Source organism: Tursiops truncatus, chromosome 1 (assembly GCF_011762595.2).
Source record: "Tursiops truncatus isolate mTurTru1 chromosome 1, mTurTru1.mat.Y, whole genome shotgun sequence".
Classification (NCBI taxonomy): domain Eukaryota; kingdom Metazoa; phylum Chordata; class Mammalia; order Artiodactyla; family Delphinidae; genus Tursiops; species Tursiops truncatus.
Genome location: NC_047034.1, coordinates 108495812 through 108517299, shown reverse-complemented (window position 1 = coordinate 108517299; position 21488 = coordinate 108495812). Strand labels below are relative to the sequence as shown.

At 36.0% G+C, this 21488-nt stretch overlaps 1 protein-coding gene across 2 annotated transcripts in view; it reads right to left on the bottom strand.

Moving 5' to 3' along the window:
* COL24A1 (collagen type XXIV alpha 1 chain) overlaps positions 1-21488 on the bottom strand; it is a 392639-nt gene that overhangs the window by 338582 nt on the left and 32569 nt on the right. For both annotated transcript variants that reach the window (XM_073787806.1, XM_073787804.1), the window contains 2 exons: positions 18228-18281; positions 15475-15528 (listed from right to left, as the gene is read on the bottom strand). In XM_073787806.1, the coding sequence (XP_073643907.1) occupies positions 15475-15528; positions 18228-18281 (108 nt within the window). The remainder of the gene's footprint in view (positions 1-15474; positions 15529-18227; positions 18282-21488) is intronic.

Below are 21488 nucleotides of genomic sequence, written 5' to 3'. Positions count from 1 at the left end.
GAGAAGACATTTTCAGAATGAAGGCACGGCCAACTGTGTGTGTCCACTACTGCTGAAAAAATGAGTCATGTGAGGAGAGGTTGCTGGGAGAGATGGAGGTGGTTGGTGACTTTGATAGGTGCCGTATCAGTGGAGTGGTTAAGAAGAACACATGAAGGTCATGGGTGGTAAGACAGGAGCTTTGAGTAGCAAGGCAAGTAGAGAAATAAGAGGAGTACACCACATCTCAGGAGAAAGAAGATGTGAGCTCTAAGAGAGGGCTTAGGCTTTTAAAATTTTCTGTCAAGATGGAAACTAATATAGCAAGTTACTTTGTTGATGGGAATGATCTAGGAAAAAAGGGAGAAATTGAGCGTAATTTGGGAGAAATGCATATTTCTCTTGAGTATGCCATAGGAGATGGGGATCCAGGGTCCAAGCAGAGACATTTCAGTAGGAACAATTAATCTGGTACAACAATTTCAAAGGTAGGATATATGGGTACAGATATTAGGTCACTAGCCTTGGTAATGGGGAAAAAAATGAGAGCTAACTCTCATCTGATTGCTTCTAGTTTCTCGGTGAAATAAAACGTTAGGCTTACAGTTCAAAGTTAGAAGTGGGGAATGGTATGGGAGGGATGCTCCTGAAATAGCTCTCAAACTGACTGATGAAAGAAGAAAGACAAAAAGTCCTTCATGTTCCCCAGTAAGTCTTTTCATTTTACAAATTAGAAATGAGTCTTCATTGGCAGAGTCCTATATCCAAGCACCAAAAAAAAAAATGTTTAAGGAAAAGGTTATTTTCCAGTCTGACCTCTTCCCTTCCATAGCTATTACCACTTCTACCACTAATACAATTTTAGATCACTCGTTACAAAATTATGAGACCTGACAAATAGCTTTAGTGATATCTTAATATTTAAGAACTCAACTCGTCATCTAAAAAAAAGATAATCTATTTAGAATTTATGAGAGATTAGAGCTTATCCCTTTATAGAGCGAATCCCTTTATAGAGAAAGAAGCAATAAGGTCCAGAAAAGTTAACTGAATTGGTTAAGACTGCCTAGAAAAGTACTGGTAAATCAGGTCAATTTTCTTTCTCATATCACAACATCTGTTAAATTAAGATCTTATTGATTTTTATATATTTTAATCTATTATAAAGCCTAACTAATTGATTTGAGGCAATATTTACAACAAATTTAAAAGGAACTTAAGAAATGATAACCCTTGAGAAATTTGAATATAATAAAACTTTTTTACGGCCAATGTTTTTACTTAGAATTCTCACACTAAAAACTCTTCTATTTTTCGGTCCTATCTGAATTTTCTATTATATACCAACTTCCTTAATATAATTATCTTTCAGCTTTCTTGACATCATCATCTGACATTTCATCTTCCACTTTAAAAAAACTGAAAGAGTGGGAGAAAGTAAGCAATAAAAATCAGATGTAAAGACAGATCTTATTCAGAAGCTTTATACATCTTGGCAACATATGTAAAGAGATATATGTCAAATCTCTTTTATTGCCACACAAATATGCTTGAGTTAATTGATTACCTCATATCCTAGAACCAGAAATTTAAGTCAGTATGAAGAAAATGCTTTTAACCTGGCCAGTTGTATACTGATCCTAGTATAAAATACATGAGAAAGAGATTATTGAACATGGCAAGTTTGCCTGAAATGTCAAGGAAGTAGGGCATACTTTTCTGCATTTAAGGAAAATACTCCAAAATTTCTGTCATTTTCCCTCCTTTTTATGAGGGAAATCATATTTACTTATTTGTTATTTATTTATTTATTTATTCGATGATTCCTGACACACTTTTAGCCACACTTGATCGGCTTTTCAAAAACTCCTTGGAATTAAAAATGTTTATAAATTAATCATAATTGACCTTCAATACTGACTTTTACTTACTCCTACACGACTTTTGTTGAAGGAGCTATATATCCTTTTGAGTATGAATGAGAAGAAAAGGAAGTTGCCTACATTTTATTACTCAAGGATTCCAAAAGTCCCACCTATCTTACTGATCTGCTATAGTCTAAAATCCTCATTATCAGAGTAGCTCTTTTAGACTGTTATGGATCTCCAGATGGCGCTCTGTATAAGGAGGGAAACTCCCTAAGGTATTAGACCCATTAAGATGTTCAAACAAATTTATCAGATTGGAGTCCACACAATATAATGGAAAGAGCATTGGGATTTAGAGTGAAAAGACTGAACAAGTCATTTAATCTCTCTGAACCTGAATTTCCTCCTCTGTAAAATGGGAATAATAATAATACCTACTTAGATGAGCTTGAAAGATTTAGGATCAAATCCCCTATAGATTACATAGATGTTAGTAGTTAGTATTAAAAATAACAGTACTAAATACAATCATTAAAATAAATTTTACAATTATGGCCATCTTGAAAAGCAGAGAACACAACTCTTGAGTGAATTACTGACAGTGCAGCAAAATTTTAATGGAAAGAATTTGGAATTAAAAATTCAGAGTATGAATGAGCTAAATTGGTAGAGTATCATAAAGGAAACACTAAATGACAATCTTGAGGTAGCACCACTTGAATATTCTTGGCTCTAATATTAGCAATAACTGCACAAGTCCATAATCTCAATTTTAAGCACTATACTCTCTAACCGATACTTCTTATCTTTTTAGCTCACTCTAAGCCTTTATAATTTTAACAATTATTTGACCCACTGGAACTGCTAATATGTGATCCCATCATGTTTTCACTCTTTCATCCCCCACGTGGTCTCACTTCCCATCCCTAGCCAGCCTAAATACCAGTGTCTTATATTCCAATCACTTCCTTGCATACATAAATGACACCATTGCCTGTTTCTCCCTCTGTCTTATAAGCTTACCTGGAAAATCTTAAATATAAACTCTCTACCTACTCTGACCCTATCCCTAGCAGCTGAATGTGATTAAGAGAAAACAATTAATGCTGACAAATCTCACTTGAAATTCATGACTTCTTACATTGATTTTGTTTTGCTTTGTCTTTTGGTGCATCCAGTAATTGCCTCAGTCGATTGACTTTCCCATTTTCATAGACGATTATTTCATAACTTCCCTCTCTTTACTCTCAGCTGGTTATCCTGCTTTCACCTTTCACAAGCTCTCATAACCAAATCCACTACACCTCACCTTAACCTGTTCCAAAACACTCTGCCTTCATAACCAAACCCCCACATTGTCTCTCACCAGGACACTATTGGTGAACTGTCTTCCCTACATTATTTTACTTTTTACTTCTAAGATAACTGCCATCATCAAGTAAACACACTGTAATTTCTCCAGTCTTAAAAAATAACTTTCCTTGAGCCCACATCTCCCTTCTCTGCTCCATTATACTGTCCCCTTTTAGAGAAAAACTCCTAGAAAGTTGTCTATGTTAACTAAAAGACTTCCTCTCCATCCATTCTCTCTTAGACCTACTCTACTCAGGCTTTTGTCCCTACCACTATCCTAACCTCATCAGTCATTCTTTCTCAGTCTCCTTTGCTAGTTCCTCTTCATCTTCCTAATACACTGAACTCTGAAGTACCCCAAGACTCAGTCCTCTGACATTTCTCTTCTTTGTCTACATTCATCCCTAGGTGACCTCATCAGTTCCATAGCTTTAAATTCCATATATACATTGATGACTCTGAAATGTATATTTTTAGCTATGATATCTTCCCTGAACTCCAGATTCATATACCCTTTTTATATCTTCACTTGGATGTTCAATAGTCCTCTCAAATTGAATACGATCAAAAAGGAACTCTTGGGAATTCTGGTTCAGATAGTAGCAGAGTAGCATATATGCAACTAATCCTCCTGAAGATTACAATTGTAAAGTCAGGACAAGATATGTAAAACAACTATTGAATGCACAGGAGAACAATAAAAAACAGGGCTGGAGGGGATTCAACTCTTGAAAGAAGAAACCACACTTGGTTTAATACACATTTATACAGCCTTTCTCCTAAAGACACTTCCCAGTCTGCACAGAGTGGCTGGAATTCAAGCAGAAAAACATAAACCTTTTGGCTAATGGTATCAGAGGACAGAGTGTAGGAGTACCAAAATGACCGCAAACTGAGGGAGAAAATCCTAGAAAAAAAGAACGTCAGCTTCCCCCAAAGCTTGAATATAGACTTTCTTTAATTCTTGGCTGATCCTGACATGTGTTTTCATGAGCTAGATTCTAAAGAACTCAGCAGAAATCAACTAAAAGGCTGAAAGAATTAACAAATTTCAGCTTCCGGTCACTAAAGGAGAAAGTTTGGAGTTTGAGCCACATCATTTTAGAAGAACATGGTAAATAGTTTGATAAATACCTTTCCATTGAAATTGAGGGAGAGTTATACTTTAGAAGCAAATACTATGTTCTTGGACTAATGGACTCGCACTAATACTATAAGCAAAACTGAAACAGATCTGCTCTTTAAAAAAGTTTCCAAACCTTGATGTGGATGAACCTAGAGTCTGTCATACAGAGTGGAGTAAGTCAGAAAGAGAAAAACAAATATTGTATATTAACGCACACATATGGAATATAGAAAAATGGTATGGATGAACCTATTTGCAGCGAAGGAAAAGAGATGCAGACATAGAGAACGGACTTGTGGACACAGGGGGCAGGAAGGGGAGGGTGGGACGAATTGAGAGAGTAGCATTGACCTATATACACTACCATGTGTAAAACAGATAGCTGGTGGGAAGCTGCTGTATAGCACAGGGAGCTCAGCTCAGTGCTCTCTGATGACCTAGAGGGGTGGGAGGGAGGCTCAAGAGGGAGGGGATATATGTATACATATAGCTGATTCACTTTGTTCTACAGGAGAAACTAACACAACATTGTAAAGCAATTATACTCCAATAAAAAAATAAAAGTTTCCAAACCTGTACAAGTTTAAGGTGATGAGCCAGTTATTTAAGCACCTACAGAACAAAAATCAAGTCTCCAAAGGATTAAAAAGAAAGGTAACAGCATCTAAAGATCCACATATCATCCACAACATGCAGTATGTAATCAAATTTTTCTAGACATGCTAAAGGGAAAATCTGACTGAGGTAAAGAAAAAAGGCAGTCAATACAAACAGACCACAAGAGGCCCTAGAAGTTAGAATTAGCAGTTGAAGATTTTTTTTTTTTTTTTTTTTTTTTTTTGGTACGCGGGCCTCTCACTGTTGTGGCCTCTCCCGTTGTGGAGCACAGGCTCCGGACACGCAGGCTCAGCAGCCATAGCTCACGGCCCCAGGCGCTCCGCGGCATGTGGGATCTCCCCTGACCGGGGCACGAATCCGTGTCCCCTGCATTGGCAGGAGGACTCTCAACCACTGCGCCACCAGGGAAGCCCAGCAGTTGAAGATTTTATTAACTATTATAAATATGTTCAAGGGCTTAAAGGAAAAGATGATCATAATGAGTGAACAGACAAATATCAGCAGACAGATGAAAACTATATAAAAAGAGTCAACTAAAAACCTAGAACTGATAATACGGTATCTTAAATATAAAAATTTACTGGATGAGATTAACATCATATTGGAGAAGGCAGAAGTAAAGTTTAATGAAATTAAAGGCAGACCTATAGAAATTATCTAATCTGAAGAAGAGAAAAAAAAAAATACATGGCAAAAATGAACAGAGATCTAGTGACCTGTGGGGCAATATTAATAGTATAACATACATGGAGTCCCAGAAGGAAAGGAGAGAAATAATGGGACAGAAAGATTATTTGAAGAAATAATGGCCAAAAATGTCCCAAATTTGTTTAAAAAAAATTTTTTATGGGTAAAAAGACATTCAGTGAAGCCCAAAGAAATATCTAAGGGAAACCACCCCTACAGACATCATAGTAAAGCTGCTAAAAGCCAGACAAAGAGAAAAACATTAAGACATCTGGTGAAAGTTTTCACATTATATTGAGGGGAATAAAAATGTTGGCTAAATCCTCATCAAAAACAGTAAAGGCCAAAATGTGAGAACATCAGACATGTTTAAAGTGCTGGAAGAAAAACATTCTCAACCAAGATGTTTTTACTCTACAAAATTTTTTTTTTACTATCCTTCAAAAAAGTGTAGACAAAATAAATTTCAGCTAAACAAAAACCAAGAGAAACCATCACCAGTAGAACTGTATTCAAAGAATTATTGAAGGAATTTCTGCTAGCTAAAGGGGAGTGGCACCAGATAGAAACTCAGATCTATAGGAAGGAATTAAGAGTTTTGGAAATGAAAATAAATGAGGAAATATGAATGACTCTCTTGTTTGTTTCTTCTTTTAATTTCCTTAAAAGACTGATTACTTAATACAGAAATTATTGCATTGTACTGTTGGGTTTTTAACGACATAGATGTAAAATAAATGACAACAGAACACAAAGGATGGAGGGATAGTAGGTAAATGTAATTGTAATGTTACAAGAGTCTTATATTTTACATGAAATATTACCATAATAACTCTAAGGAAACTACAATAAGTTAATAAGGTATACTGTAATCCCTAAAGCAACCACTAAAAATCAATCAGAGACACAGTTGAAATGCCAAGAGAAATTAAATAAAATACTAAAATATACTTGATTAACCCAAAAAAAGGTAGAAAAAGGGACTAAAGGAACAAAGAACACCTGGGATAAATGGAAAAGAAATGACAATGCAGAAGGCCAAGACCCAATCATACCAAAATTACACAAATGTAAATGAACTTAACATTCTAATTAAAAATCAGAGATTATCAAGCCAAGATAAATGTAAAAAGACCCAACTATACAGTATCTATAAGAGATGCACTTTAAATATAGAAAGGTAAAGGAAAGGAAATATATATACCAGGCAGACAATAAGCATTAAAAAGTTGGTGTGGCTCTACTACTATCAAACTAGACTTCAAGAAGAGGAGTATTACTACAGATAAACAGAGATATTTGATAATGATAAAAAGGTCTGTCCATCAGGAAGACATAACAGTCCTTAAATATGCATGCATCACACAAGAGCTGCAAAATACATGAAGCAAACACTAACTAAACACTTCCTAAACACTAAAGAAATAAAATCCAAAATCAGAGTTGGATATTTCAACACACCTCTCTCAGTAATTAACAGAACAACTAGACAAGAGAAAACCTAGTAAGGACAGAAAAAATTTGACCACCATCATAAGCCACCATAATCGAACTGACATTTATAGAACACTATACAGAATCTTTTGAAGTTCACGTGAACTATTCATCAAGATAATCACATGCTGGGCCATAAAATGCCTCAATAAATTTTAAAAGATTAAACTCTTCCACTGTGTGCTTTCTGAATACAATGGAACTAAATTAGAAACCAGCAACAATAAGATCACTAGAAAAGCTTCTAATTGATGGACATTAAAAATAAAACATACTTCTAAATAACCCATGAGTAATGAAGAAAGCATATATTTCAACTTGAATGATAATGAAAACACAACACATCAAATATTGTGGGATGCAGTTAAATCAGTCCTTAGAGAGAAATTCATAGCTCTAAATGCTTATGTTAGAATAGAGCTAAAAATCAATGAAATATTATATGGTCTATAGAAAAACTTAACAAAGCCAAAAGTTGGCTCTTTTAAAACATTAATGGAGGGTTTCCCTGGTGGCACAGTGGTTGAGTCCGCCTGCCGATGCAGGGGACACGGGTTCGTGCCCCGGTCCGGGAGGATCCCACATGCCGCGGAGCAGCTAGGCCCGTGAGCCATGGCCGCTGAGCCTGCGCGTCCAGGGCCTGTGCTCCGCAACGGGAGAGGCCACAGCAGTAAGAGGCCCGCGTAAAGCAGGGAGAAAGGAAAAAAAAAAAACAAATTAATGGAAATGAACTCTTGATTTCCTCCCAGGCAAAAACAAAACAAGTAAAACCCTGAAATCATGTTCCTCCTCATTCCAGTAGATGGCAGCTCCCACAATACCAGCTGTTCAACTGCTTAAGCCTTAGATTACCTTTGACTCATCTCTCACACCATATAAGTGACTCATCAGCAATTATATTAACTGTACCTCAAAATACATCTAGAGTTTGACCACTTTACACCATCTCCATTGTTAAGACTCTAGTCCATGCCATCCTCACCCATAGCATGAGCTTGGGTAGACCAGTGAAGTAGTCTCCAAACTGGTGCCCCTATTTCTACCCTTCCCCTACCCCAATCTATTCTCTGTGATAGCTGGAACCATCCTCCTACAACATAAATTGCAAGGTATCATCTTTCTACTTAGAACTCTCCAATAAATATCTAACACAGAGTAAAATCCAAACCAAAATTCTTACCTACAAGATTCAACATAATCTGGCTCCTGCTATGTCTCTGATCTATCTCCTACCACTTATCTCATTCAGATATTCCTCAAAGACTGCCAAGCAGTCTCCTGCCTCAAGGCCTTTGGTCTTCCTGAGTTGTTTCTATTGTTTTCAACCTCTTCTTCATCAGGATTGCAAAAATGGTGATTTTTAACTCTAGTATTCTTTCTTCATTTGCTAGCTTTTTCTGTAAAGAGAAACTTCCCTTTGACAACTATTTGGTTGCACTAAGGTTCAATTCTATAAGAAAAGCAAGGCAATTTCTTAAGAAAAAATTTATTCTTTCCCTTTATTTATCTTCTATTTACCATTTTTCAAAATAATGACACTGTGGTATAATAAAAATATACATTTGGTCTTTGTCCCTGGTTCCTAGCACAGAGCTCCTAAAACCCTTGGAATTTCCTGAGTCACAGGAGTGTCTTTTGTTATTCATAACAAGCGCTTTTCAACAACATCTGAGCTTATGCTAATGAGGTGACTGGAGAGAGGGAGCTAGAGAGCTTCAGGATGGGGATAAGTCACTGGAAAGGCTAATAAGTGATTGGAGCATAGGAATTTAGCCCCATTCCCTCCCCCACCTCCAAGGAGAGGAGGGGGTGGACATTTCTCCAAAGAAGATATACAGACTGCCAACAAACATATGAAAGAATGCTCAACATCATTAATCATTAGAGAAATGCAAATCAAAACTACAATGAGATATCATCTCACACCAGTCAGAATGGCCATCATCAAAAAATCTAGAAACAATAAATGCTGGAGAGGGTGTGGAGAAAAGGGAACACTCTTGCACTGCTAGTGGGAATGTGAATTGGTACAGCCACTATGGAGAACAGTATGGAGGTTCCTTAAAAAACTACACATAGAACTACCATATGACCCAGCAATCCCACTACTGGGCATATACCCTGAGAAAACCATAATTCAAAAAGAGTCATGTACCAAAATGTTCATTGCAGCTCTATTTACAATAGCCAGGAGATGGAAACAACCTAAGTGTTCATCATCGGATGAATGGATAAAGAAGATGTGGCATGCATATACAATGGAATATTACTCAGCCATAAAAAGAAACGAAATTGAGTTATTTGTAGTGAGGTGGATGGACCTAGAGTCTGTCATACAGAGTGAAGTAAGTGAGAAAGAGAAAGACAAATACCATATACTAACACATATATATGGAATCTAAGAAAAAAAAAGGTCATGAATAACCTAGGGGTAAGACGGGAATAAAGACACAGACCTACTGGAGAATGGACTTGAGGATATGGGGAGGGGGAGCGGTGAGCTGTGACGGGGTGAGAGAGTGGCATGGACATGTATACACTACCAAATGTAAAATAGATAGCTAGTGGGAGGCAGCCGCCTAGCACAGGGAGATCAGCTGGGTGCTTTGTGACCACCTAGAGGGCTGGAATGGGGAGGGTGGGAGGGAGGGAGATGCAAGAGGGAAGAGATATCGGAACATATGTATATGTATAACTGATTCACTTTGTTATAAAGCAGAATCTAACATACCATTGTAAAGCAATTATACTCCAATAAAGATGTAAAAACAAACAAACAAACAAAAAAAATCTTGAACAAAGACATTCCAAGAGCTTCCAGTAGGTGAACACACTGATGTGCTGGGAAGATGATGCACCTGGGGAGTGCATGGAAGCTCCAGGTTCCCACCCTCCACATTTTGCCCTATGCATCTCTACCATTTAGCTACTTGAGTTGTATTTTTTAATAATAAATTGGTAAACCTAATTAAAGTGTTTTCCTGAGTTCTGTGAGCTGTTCTAGCAAAATAGCAAACCTGGGAGAGAGGAAGAGATTATGGGAATCCCTGAACATGTAAGTCAGCCAGGCAGAAGTGTGAGTAGCCTGGGCAACCCATCTGTTGCTGGCATCTCAAGTGTGGGGAGTCTTGTGGGACTGAGCCCTTAAATCTGTGGAGTCTGACACTAAATTGGGGTAGTGTCAGAACTGAATTGAATTGTTGAATATTCAATTGGTGTCAGAGAATTTGACAATCTCATAGATGTAATTCCCCAGCATCCTCTAAAGGTGACCAATGAGGGTTTGTCTGTTTTTAACAACATTATAACTCATGGATTTAGAGATATTTGTTATGATTCAATCCACTACAGTTATTATCCTTAATGATGCTCAAATTATACCAATCTTTGGCTAGTGGAAGCCTTTTTAAATTGGCTCCTGAATCCTTCTAACATGAACCCAATAGATTTTGATAGCTAGAAGGAAAAAATTTTAATATATTTGTCTGGCCCTTTACAAAAAGGTCCCTACATTGCGTAGACTAATAGGAACACCTCAGTCTTCACCATTTTATCATACTTTACATTTTCAGAATGTTGGACTGAAAATTTTTCATAGCAATCTGACTCAGTAAAAAATTCTTAGAATGGGTCAGCATCTATACTCAACACATTTATTTAATTCACACACAAGGAAAATGGGACTTTCAGTTTAGAGAAATAATGATGGAGACATGGTAGCAGAGGGTCAACACCAGGAATAAAACAGCACAAAGATATATTCCTTGGAAATTCAATATTTACCATTATTGATAACATCTCATTTAATATTACTAATGGGACACTGTTATTGCAGCTTATTAAGGTTAGATGTTTTCATTTAACTGGATTAAATTTGATGGAGCTATTGAACCTGACTAAAGTAATGTAAGCTATGAATGTCCATGGGAAGGTTTTAAGCTGCCTTTAAGAAGCATTTTTGGGAAACGAACTATCTGGACGCAAATAGATTGCCTGGACTAGAATTATAAGTGTAGGCTAGGGTAGGCCAAAGATCTAGATTCTGCATTTGGACTCATGTCCAAAGATCTACTGCATAATTGATCATGTGTTAATAGTAATAAAAAATGTCCAGTACCCTGCGAATAAAGTTCATATTAAATAAGTAAATATGATGAACTGTGGACCCAGAAGGCATTTGGTGGCAAGAAAAGAGTCATTCTTTCTAGCAAATAGAGAAACAGAATTCACTTCCTTGTGTTGTTGTTTTTTTTTTTTATGAAGACAATATTTCTACCCTTAGTCTACTGATTTCAGCTAATGATTTCAGCTAAAGAACTCAATAGTCTTTGTTTTAAATCAATTAGTCTTAATAATGCTGAAAAAATGCTGTATTACCCACTAAATTCTTGTGTGGCATTTTATTCTTCTACTATTTAACAATTTAACGACACAGTTCTGAGAGGCTAGAGTTCAGTTTCACTCTTTATGGACTTTATATGTTATTATCAGTATCCAAAGGATAAGCTGGAACCTTGGAATGGACATATTTTGTTACTATTACTAAATGAATTCAGAAAGTCTTTAATTACATTAGGTTATTACCCTACCCAAACCCTTCCTCTTTAAGGTGCTGTTTCATAAATGAACTCCTCACTATGTTAGTAGAGACAAATTGGTGTAAGGGAAAGAGTAAAACAGATCTAATTCTGATGCCAGTTACAACTGTGTTACCTTGGTTAAGTACTTACCTCTCTGAATATGTTTTCTTCTGTGGAAAGTAGAAGGTAATAAAGCCTGCTCTGAACAGTACTCTTAACGGAAGTGGAACTGAAGGAGATGGCATACATAAAATAATTATATGCTTAATAACTGCTAGTTCTCATTCCCTTATGATGCCAGTGCCTTGTTTCTAATGTTAAGTCTGCTTATTGTTTCAGTTTAACATTTACTGAGTGCCCAACACCTGCTGGGCATTGGGCTGGACACAAAGGCAAGGATGAGTAAGATCTGGCCACTGCATTCAAGTAACTCAGAATCTACTAAGGAAGACGAACAGATGTGTGAAAACTCATTTTGCTCGAACAGAGTTGAGAACTACCAAAGATCAGTTTACACTTTTTGTCCTTTATGATAAATACTAACTTAATTGTAAAAGTATAACAGAAAATAAATTAATTTTTGCATCAATCAAGAGTATGTTAGCAAAATAATCTTTATTCTTATAAACTTTTAAATAGTCTTATAAATAGAACATATTTCTTTACTATATTAAGGTATTTTCATTCATAAGAGCCACAAGACTTTTTTTTTTTTACTTAACAAATAATAAATGCGATACTTGCAGTAAAAGTTTCATTGCTAAATAGCCTAGTTACCTTATAAGTAGCTCCTCCAGAAAAGGGCAATAATGTTTTCTTAAGTGTCAACTACACACAAGTATTCTACCAGGTGTTTTACGTGCTTTATGCCATTAACTTATGTAAGGTATATCTTTTGGTTCTGAGACAGGCTGGGACCTGGGACTCTTTGCTGCAGTGCTGCAATGCCTGCACCTGGACAAACCTCTCCTCAAGCAACAAAACGCAAAGACACTATCAGGGACTAAAAATAACTGTGTGCATGTGCAGTTGGGACAAATTATGGATAAAAGATACAAAAAGACCAAAAAAAACCCCCAACTGCCACTTTTGAAGAGCTGGGAGCAAAATCCAGGTACTGCTCATGCCCCCTGAACTCAACACAACCAAAGGGGTGGGCAAAACACCTAAGCCACCCCTCTGGCCCGACCCTTGGACACACCCCTACCCTCACCCCATATAAGGAACTAGCAATTTCTATTGATTAGGGAAGGCCAAGAACCCTGGTATCAGTTCTAACAATTTTTATAAAGCACATTAATCCAAATATGACTGTATAAAGGTTCCATAATGCATTGTATTTTCCATTTCAGTTAAACCTTTCTAAACTTGCAATTGCCTTAATTTGGTCTTTTCATAGGTTCAGGTAACCCCTTTTGAAATGGACAGATCATTTCTTGTCCAAGCGACAAGACGAATCTTTATACAATTTCCTTAGAGGCCAATAATTCTATGTTATTCTTGCTAAACAATAACTGAAAAGAGAAAAATGCTGAAAGTGTCTTTATACTCTAAAATCCCTTAATCTAAAAGGGATTTTTGTTCTCTGAAGAAAAATAAATCCTGTGATCACATGTCAAAATTTATTGTTGAGAGAATGAAATTTGCATTTTTATTGCACTGCCTTGAATAAATACTATAAGAGGATTATAAAGTATAAGCCTTGAATGTTCTATTAATCCTGATTACTTTAAAGTGCATATTAAATATCTAGGAAAATTGGTTTCACAAACCACATGCTACAAGCTTCACTTGATTCATTTAAGACACAGTGGTGATTTTTAACACCTGTCACAATCTAATGTCCTCCACAAATATGTGCAGTTAAAACAAATCATGGTCAGTCTTGGCTATTTTGAACATGGTTATCAAATTATCAAATTAAATATGAATTAAAGACTAATATTCAGGTCTATACAACTAAGTTCCCAAGAGGTTCAGTTAGTTGCTTGCAAATTAAAAGTGGAGGTTTTAAAATCCCTAATATATGGGTTCATAAAAATATGTTATTGGTAAATAGTTATAGTCAAAATTTTACTCACACTACTAAATATAATATTAAAGAGAAATCTTGAGATTAAGATTTCATCTCTCCTAGTTCATTTTACCAAAGACACATATTCATACCAGTCAACACTGAAAAATATCCTGTTTTTAATCTTTGGACAATGAAAATTTTTTGTTACAGAGTTCATCATTTTCTCAAGTATTTTCTCCTGAATAAGTACACACATTTTAAGAAGTCAATTAAATCAAAGGCTTTCCACTATCTCTACCTTCATCTCTCCTCACCCTATTCTCTATCTTTTTTGTTTGTTTCAAGTATCTGTTTGCTACTGGCTAAGGTAGGGGAAGGGGAGGACAACACAAACCATGTGGAAACCCAGCCCTCCCCCATTCTGTCTTCCTTCTTGTTGTGGAGATCAGGGTGTTAGCAGGACGGCAAGCCCCCTAGAACTTCAGCTCTGTGGAAAAACACGAGCTGGGTCTTTACAACTACATTAGCCTTTCACTAAGTATCCTGAAAGTCCCCCCAAAAGCGTGAAGGCGAGGGAATCACAAAGTTAAGAACAAACTTCTAATTTCTTTAGAAGGCATTTGTCTTTTTTCTCACTGTTACACATCCAGACTTTAGTTAAGTCTCTTTTCTCTCTGAGATACTTTATTAAATTCAAAAAAATGCTGACAGTGATGAGAAACTTTGGAAAATTTAGATTTAAAATATCTGTTATCATTATTACGTATTAATAATAATGATACTACTTATGACATGTTAACACTGTTAAGGGCTTTACTCACAATTTATTTAGCCTTCACTCCAGCCCTCTGAGGACATACTATGATTTTTCCTATTTTGGAGAAGAAGAAAGTGAAGCTTAAAGCCGCTAAGCAAGTAATTTTCTTCTAGTCATACAAATCAAGAGGGCTAAAACCTGAACCCCAATCAGTTAAGACTCCAAAACCTGTGTTCTTAAGCTCTATCCTATCTTAACCTATATCTATATGGTAACATCTATATGGTTACTTTTGAGTGAGATAATTAATAAGCAGAGTGGTTATTAATGACCCTAAAATATTCATGATGTTACTGTAAACCAAAACCCTAATGCTTAACGCATATATATAAATTTAACTATCTTTCCAATTCCATACCTGCTCTCAAGGTAACCAGCCTGGTATATATTCTTCCATCCGTTTTTACTATACTCATACTACTATCTATCACACTATTATCTACCATGCTACCACTACACAACAATGTATGCTCATATATATATACAGGCTTTCAGGTTAGTTGTTCTCATAAAAATATGAGTATCCTATAAGCATTACCCTCACAGATCTTTTTCAGGTAAAAATATTAGGAAAGTGTGGAACAGGGAAATAAATCATATTTTATTTCCTCAGTACTTATCTATACATTAAAATAGCCTTGATTTAAGGTAAATTACTCAAATCATAATCTGTATATTTCAGAGGTTTCCATATATTGCCATCATATTTTGACAATAAAGACTTTGGAATACCAAAGCAGGGCTGTGCTTGCCTTTACCACTAGCTATATATAAATCCAAGTGTGGCGGGCTCTCAGAGGAGCCTGGCTCTCTGTCGGGCTAAGACCATCTTGCTGAAGAATCATGCTCTGGAAATGACAGAGGTCCTCAATATCCCAAGGTTGGCTTTTAAAAGTTAAAGATCTTCTTTATGATACTCACTAATAATCACTCACCTTTGGACCTGGTAATCCAGGTAACCCAGGATTTCCATGTGGCCCTGGTATGCCCTGCAAATAGTGAAAAAAAAAAAAAGAAAGATCATTCTTAGCACAGATCGAGATACAAATAACAGACAGTGGTTATTATAACATTCAAATAAATATTATGTAATTCATTAAAATGGATATATTATTTTACAAAGTTCTTTATCTCTTCTGAGATCTTGGATATTTCAGTCTTGGAGAAGACTAATTATAGAGCAGAACTGTGGTTTCTGTTTTTGCTTCAAAACACTGTCCCTGAGGTATTTACGTCCCTTATTTACCACCCCTATCTCCAGCCACATTGCTTAGTGCTACTTCTAAAAGTTGTGCAGAGTAAGAAGCCTAAAAATAACAAAGTGCAGTTGTTTAGTTACTCTCCTCTCCACATATGGTAACCCTTTCTGCACTTGGGTTTTTGTTTCTGCTATCATGCGTACCTTAAAGACTGACCTCATTTAACCTTGCCCCCCTACACCTGCCCAAATCACGTTCAAGCATCAACTGAGATACCACCTCAGTTTTAAATCCTGGCTACACCAGCATGAAGGGATTTCTCTTTCTTACTCATTTCCACAGAAATTGGGGCATGTAAAATTTATTTGCAATTAGTTGTATATTGCCTTGGGATATTTCTGTCATTTAAATATTTTATTGCTATTTTAACTTCCTTATGACATATGTTTAGTTTCAGAATTATAAATTCTTTGAAAAGAGTCTGTTTTTCGCAGGCTCAGCAGCCATGGCTCACGGGCCCAGCCGCTCCGCGGCATGTGGGATCATCGCAGACCGGGGCACGGACCCGTGTCGCCTGCATCGGCAGACGGACTCTCAACCACTGCGCCACCAGGGAAGCCCAAGCGTCTGTTTTGAATATTACCAGTGTAGTACTTAGCGCATAGCAACCTCTCAATGAATATTTGTCAATTTGGAGAGTTCCCTGGTGGTTCAGTGGTTAGGACTGGGTGCTTTCACTGCCGTGGCCTGGGTTCAATCTCTGGTCAGGGAATAAAGATCCCAAAAGCCACACAAGGGAGGCCAAAAAAGAAAAAGGAATATTTGTCAATTTGAATTCAATAACTGCTTCTATTTACTAAATACCTACTATTGTGCAAGTAACTGTGTTAATGCTTTACTTTTTAATTACTAATCCTTATAACAATCCTGCAAGGTGGTTATTTACTCCCATTTATAAATGGGGAACCTTAGGTTCACACAACCAGCAAGTAGAAGACTAAGATTCATCTCCAGAAGGTCCTCCTATACTCATTTGGGCTTAGTACCACACCCCTGCGCTCTTCAGCTACACCTCCATCTTGACACATAAATAGTTATTAATTATCTATTTATCTGTCTTTTCACTTCTGAACTAATAGAGCATTATGTTTCAGAAAGGAGAGGGGTGCTGGCAATGCAAACACTGAAGGTATATCTAGCAAGATGAAAACTAAGGGCAAAAATTAGATTTCATGACATCTCATTCGTGTAGTCTTCCAAAACAAATTTCAATAAAGCAGATGGAAAAATTTATAAGGATTAACAAATGAGTTTTTGATGTAGATGTGGGTGCAATGGGTATAAAGGATTATTTCACAAAGCTCAGTAGTGCAAGAGTGAGCAAGGACAATAACTTTAGGAAAAATTAGCATCAATGAAAGTTTGGGATTTTTAAAAAAGATCACTTGCTGGTTGTTGCCAAATAACATAGAATCTAAGGAGAGAAAAAGGTCATGCTGTGGGAGAACAGCCTTAATGGTGGAGAGGGAATGCAATTAGTGCAAAGGTGAACTCAGTCCCTCAGGGAAGTAGGATCCAGGGTCTCCTGACAGAAAAGTAGGAGGACAGAAATGGTCTGCTGGCTGGAAGAGAGGGGGCAAGTTTAGAAGACACTCTGGGAGGAATGTGGTAGGTCATCAAGTATAAAGGAAGAAATGTTAAACAGCTACAACGGAGTGAGCAATCATCTTCAGCCTCATATGGACAAGATCTTGATGTGAATAGGACCATTTAAAGTAACATTTTAGGGTGATTTTTCATTACATTGTTTATATGATAAATAAAAATCAGTAAAGAAAGTGGATCATCTATGGCATTTGCATTTGTCTTTATAACACACAATCACAATTCTTTTTCTAGCTCTTTGAAGAATTTCTGCTAGTAGAAGTCCATTTTTTTTTTTTTTTTTTGAGGTTGGAAAGAAACTAATTCTAACACAGCAATAAATCTTTTGTTGGACCTGTGTAATGTGAGAAACTACTGCTTATCCTTAAGGCAGCCTTTTTCCTCAGGACAATTACTTTTTTACTTTATAGCTCCAATATTTTCCATTATATAATCCAGGAATGTACTATTTTAAGGCCGCCCACTCTTTTTCATTTCCCAAAGTAAATGAACCCCACCTTGGACTATCAACTGTAGATGAGATCACTTTATAACTAAGAATAATGTTACAAATAGCACTCAAACAGTCACTAATCTACAAATTTGATTATCTTTCTTGAGCATGCTCACAGAGAATGCTTTGGGGCTGGGTGTTCATACTCAAATAAACAGCTGGCACGTATTCCCAGGCTTCTCTTGAATTGGCAAAGGTAGGGCTAATTTCCTACCTTTGCCAATCCAGGGCAGATTTCCAAGGGAAGTACATACTGTACAATACTAGGAAAAAACATACTGGAAAGCTACCAGTTCTAACAGCAAGTGAGAAACGGAGGTCATCTACTTACCCGTGGACCTCTCTTTCCTGATGGACCTGGGATACCTGCTGGGCCAGAAGGACCCTTGGAAAACAAATGCCGAGATATTAGGCATGATAACAGATGCATCCTCTCTCACAAGTCTTGCTAAGAGTCTCACTCCAGGGGTCCTTTTCCATCCCTAGTTACCAGCTGATGATTTTCAAACAACATGAAACCCCTCACCCTAATCAGCAGGGGTGAGAGCTAAAACTCAAGACGTCCTCTTTAATCTGGCTAGATATGGCAGCAGGAAGTCTATGACTTATGGTTACGGCCACTGTATCTGGTTTTCACAGGGACCATAACTAGTAGTTTCGTGGGTAGTTTTTTACCTAAATTTACTTTTACTACTGAAGGAGGAATTCAATTTAGGGTTTAGAGACCAACAACTACAGGTTTTTTCAAATACATTTCAACAGAAGACTTGCCTTGAAAAATTAAAGCACTAACCATTTTATGTTCTTTTAAAAGGCTTATACCAAGGATCTGTGTAATGTGTTAAACTGTTACAATGAGATCCTTCTAGTATATTCAGTAATAAATCTGCCTTACACAAAATGCAGCATACCAGGAGGTCACTAATAAGAGTTAAATGGTTTGTAAAAACAAAATATGAAAGCAAAAACAGGTCAATTTTTAAAGTATTCTGAGTTCTTTAAATGTCACTTATTAAATATATCAAATAAGAAATAGGACACTACTACTTTGTTTCCTCATATTATGCCTTATGTCATCTTTTTTTGCTTTAACAATCAACTGTAGAAGAATAAGTGTTCATTTGGGATACGGTTAATACATATTCATTCATTCATCTGTCCATTAATTTCATTGTTACTGTGCACTCTGCTGCCATGGCATTATTCTTGATGTCTACAGAGCATACGCACATTCCATTTTACAAACATTCATTGATTATTGCAGTAAAAATACTACAAGTTTTGAAATGAGACATATCAAGGTTAAGATATTAGCCCTACCATTAACAAGTAGCATGGTCTACTGATCCTCATTTTTATGTAACATTTTTATCTTTGAAACTTTCTCCTTTATTAATGCTACAGTCATTTTGCAGTTTTCTAATGCTCTTTATAGTTCAAACTGTCCATTTTCCTTTTAATTTTTTTCCTTCTCCTACTCCTTAATAAAAACCTTTCATGTATTCTCTAATATTAAGAGAAAAGGAATATTCCTATTCAACCACAGAAGAGTAATATTTCTGTTCTCCCTCCTGAGCCATTCAAATATTCTGCATCATTATTATATCACTAGCTTCCATCAAAAACTGACTTTCACTTATTTTCAAAAAAAATTAAAATTCTTTTCAAATTATTTCTGGTTCTGCTGTTATCATCAGAACTTACCAGCTGATGATTTGAAGTCCCCCAAAATAAGAACTAAAAATAAAAACTAAATGCAAAATTAAAACAAAATATCTAGTTTGGTTTATTGCCCTGTCACGCTACTTTGTGACATAAGAAAACACTACTACATTCACACTGAAAAAGAAGTTAATATTACAGTTAATGTTAGATACTAAGGAGAAAAGACTATATTTTGTGTTGTGACTGAAATATTTGAATTGTTTAATAAGCAATAAATAAAACTCAATTTTAACTTGTCTTCACAATTTTGCATTTCCATATCTTTGAGAACAGGTTATTAATAGGCATTTTCTAGAAACCAGAGAAGGAAAGTAATTTTATATGACTTTTTTTATGAGTTACTTTTGATAAATAAAGTACTAAAAAAGGCACTTTAACTTTCAGGTTATTGGTTATTAAGAGAAAGTATAATTCAATTAAAAGAGCAATGGTATGGCAATCATCCAATCTAGATTCAAATCATGCTTCAATCATTTACTTGCTGAATGACCCTAGACAAGTCAATTACTCTATCTAAGCCTTAGTTTCCTCATCTTTATAATACTGATGACAAAAAATTTATTTTTCAGTGTTATTGTAAGCATTAAAGATATTGTACTATATAAAATACCTGTAACTATGTCTGATATACAGTACTTAACCAATAAACTATAGAGCAATTTTTTAAAAGGTATGGCTGGGGCACAGGCAGTATTCAATTAATGTTAGTTATAATACTATTATTACTAGGGTAATATATATACTAAGGCAAATGTATTCAGTCCTTCTAAGAGATAGTAATATCTGGTCAATTAATCTTGGAAGTCCTACATCTAAAGTTCCCTCTATAATTCATTCACTCATTCATTCATTCACTCACTCAATAAACATTAGTAAACATCAAACCCTCCTGGAGGTGGCAGTGAGATTAAAAAAAACACCCATTAATAAATAAACACATAATATACATTTTATTTAGTGATATGAAGAAAAGAACAAGCAACCGAGAGAGATCAACAGTGTACATAATTTATATTGTGGTATCAGAGAAGGCTTCTCTGAGGAAGTGCTAAGTTATATCTAAAAAATGAAGAGGAGTAACGAAAGAGGAGAAAATAAAATTCCAGAAAACAGGAGTAAAATGAATTAGGGCATGAGTAAAATAAAACAAAACAAAGAAAAATTACAGTCTTATCAAGGAGATAAAAGAAACCCAACGGTGCGATTAAGCAAAAGTGGAACAAAATGAGGTTGCAGAGGAAAGCAGGGGCCAGATGATATACGACTGCATGGGTCATGATAAAGAGTTTTTAGTTTATTCTAACTGCTTTACTCTTCAGTCACTGAAGAGTTTAAGAAGATAAATGACATGATCTAATTTATATTTTAAATCGATCACTAGAGAATTTATATAAAAGATAGCAGAATGAGAACCCTCCTTCCCTCAAAACCACTGAAAACAACAAAAAACACCAAAAGAAGAAAACATCTCTGATGAAACAAGGAAAAGACCAAAACCACAAACCAAAAATATGAAAATTCTCTTCCAAATATTGAGACAGTTTGGAGTAAGGAAAGATGCTGAGAGATGACCAAAAACAAAAAACAAACAAAAAACCTCTTCAGACGTCAAAGCTTAGACAGGCTACAGATATCTAAAAGTATATCAGTCCAGAAAGTTCATACCAACAATCCTTTAATAACAATAGTAAAGTTTAAGGAAATGGGAAAGCCACAGGACATATAATTCATGACCCTGTAAAGACCCAGTTCAAACAACCAGGAGTAAGGAAAGTAGAGCTGAAGAGGAAGAACACATTTTCATGATCTGCAACAAATCTCCTAACTTCAGGAGATTTCTGGTTGTGAGAGGGGGTAGAAGACAAGA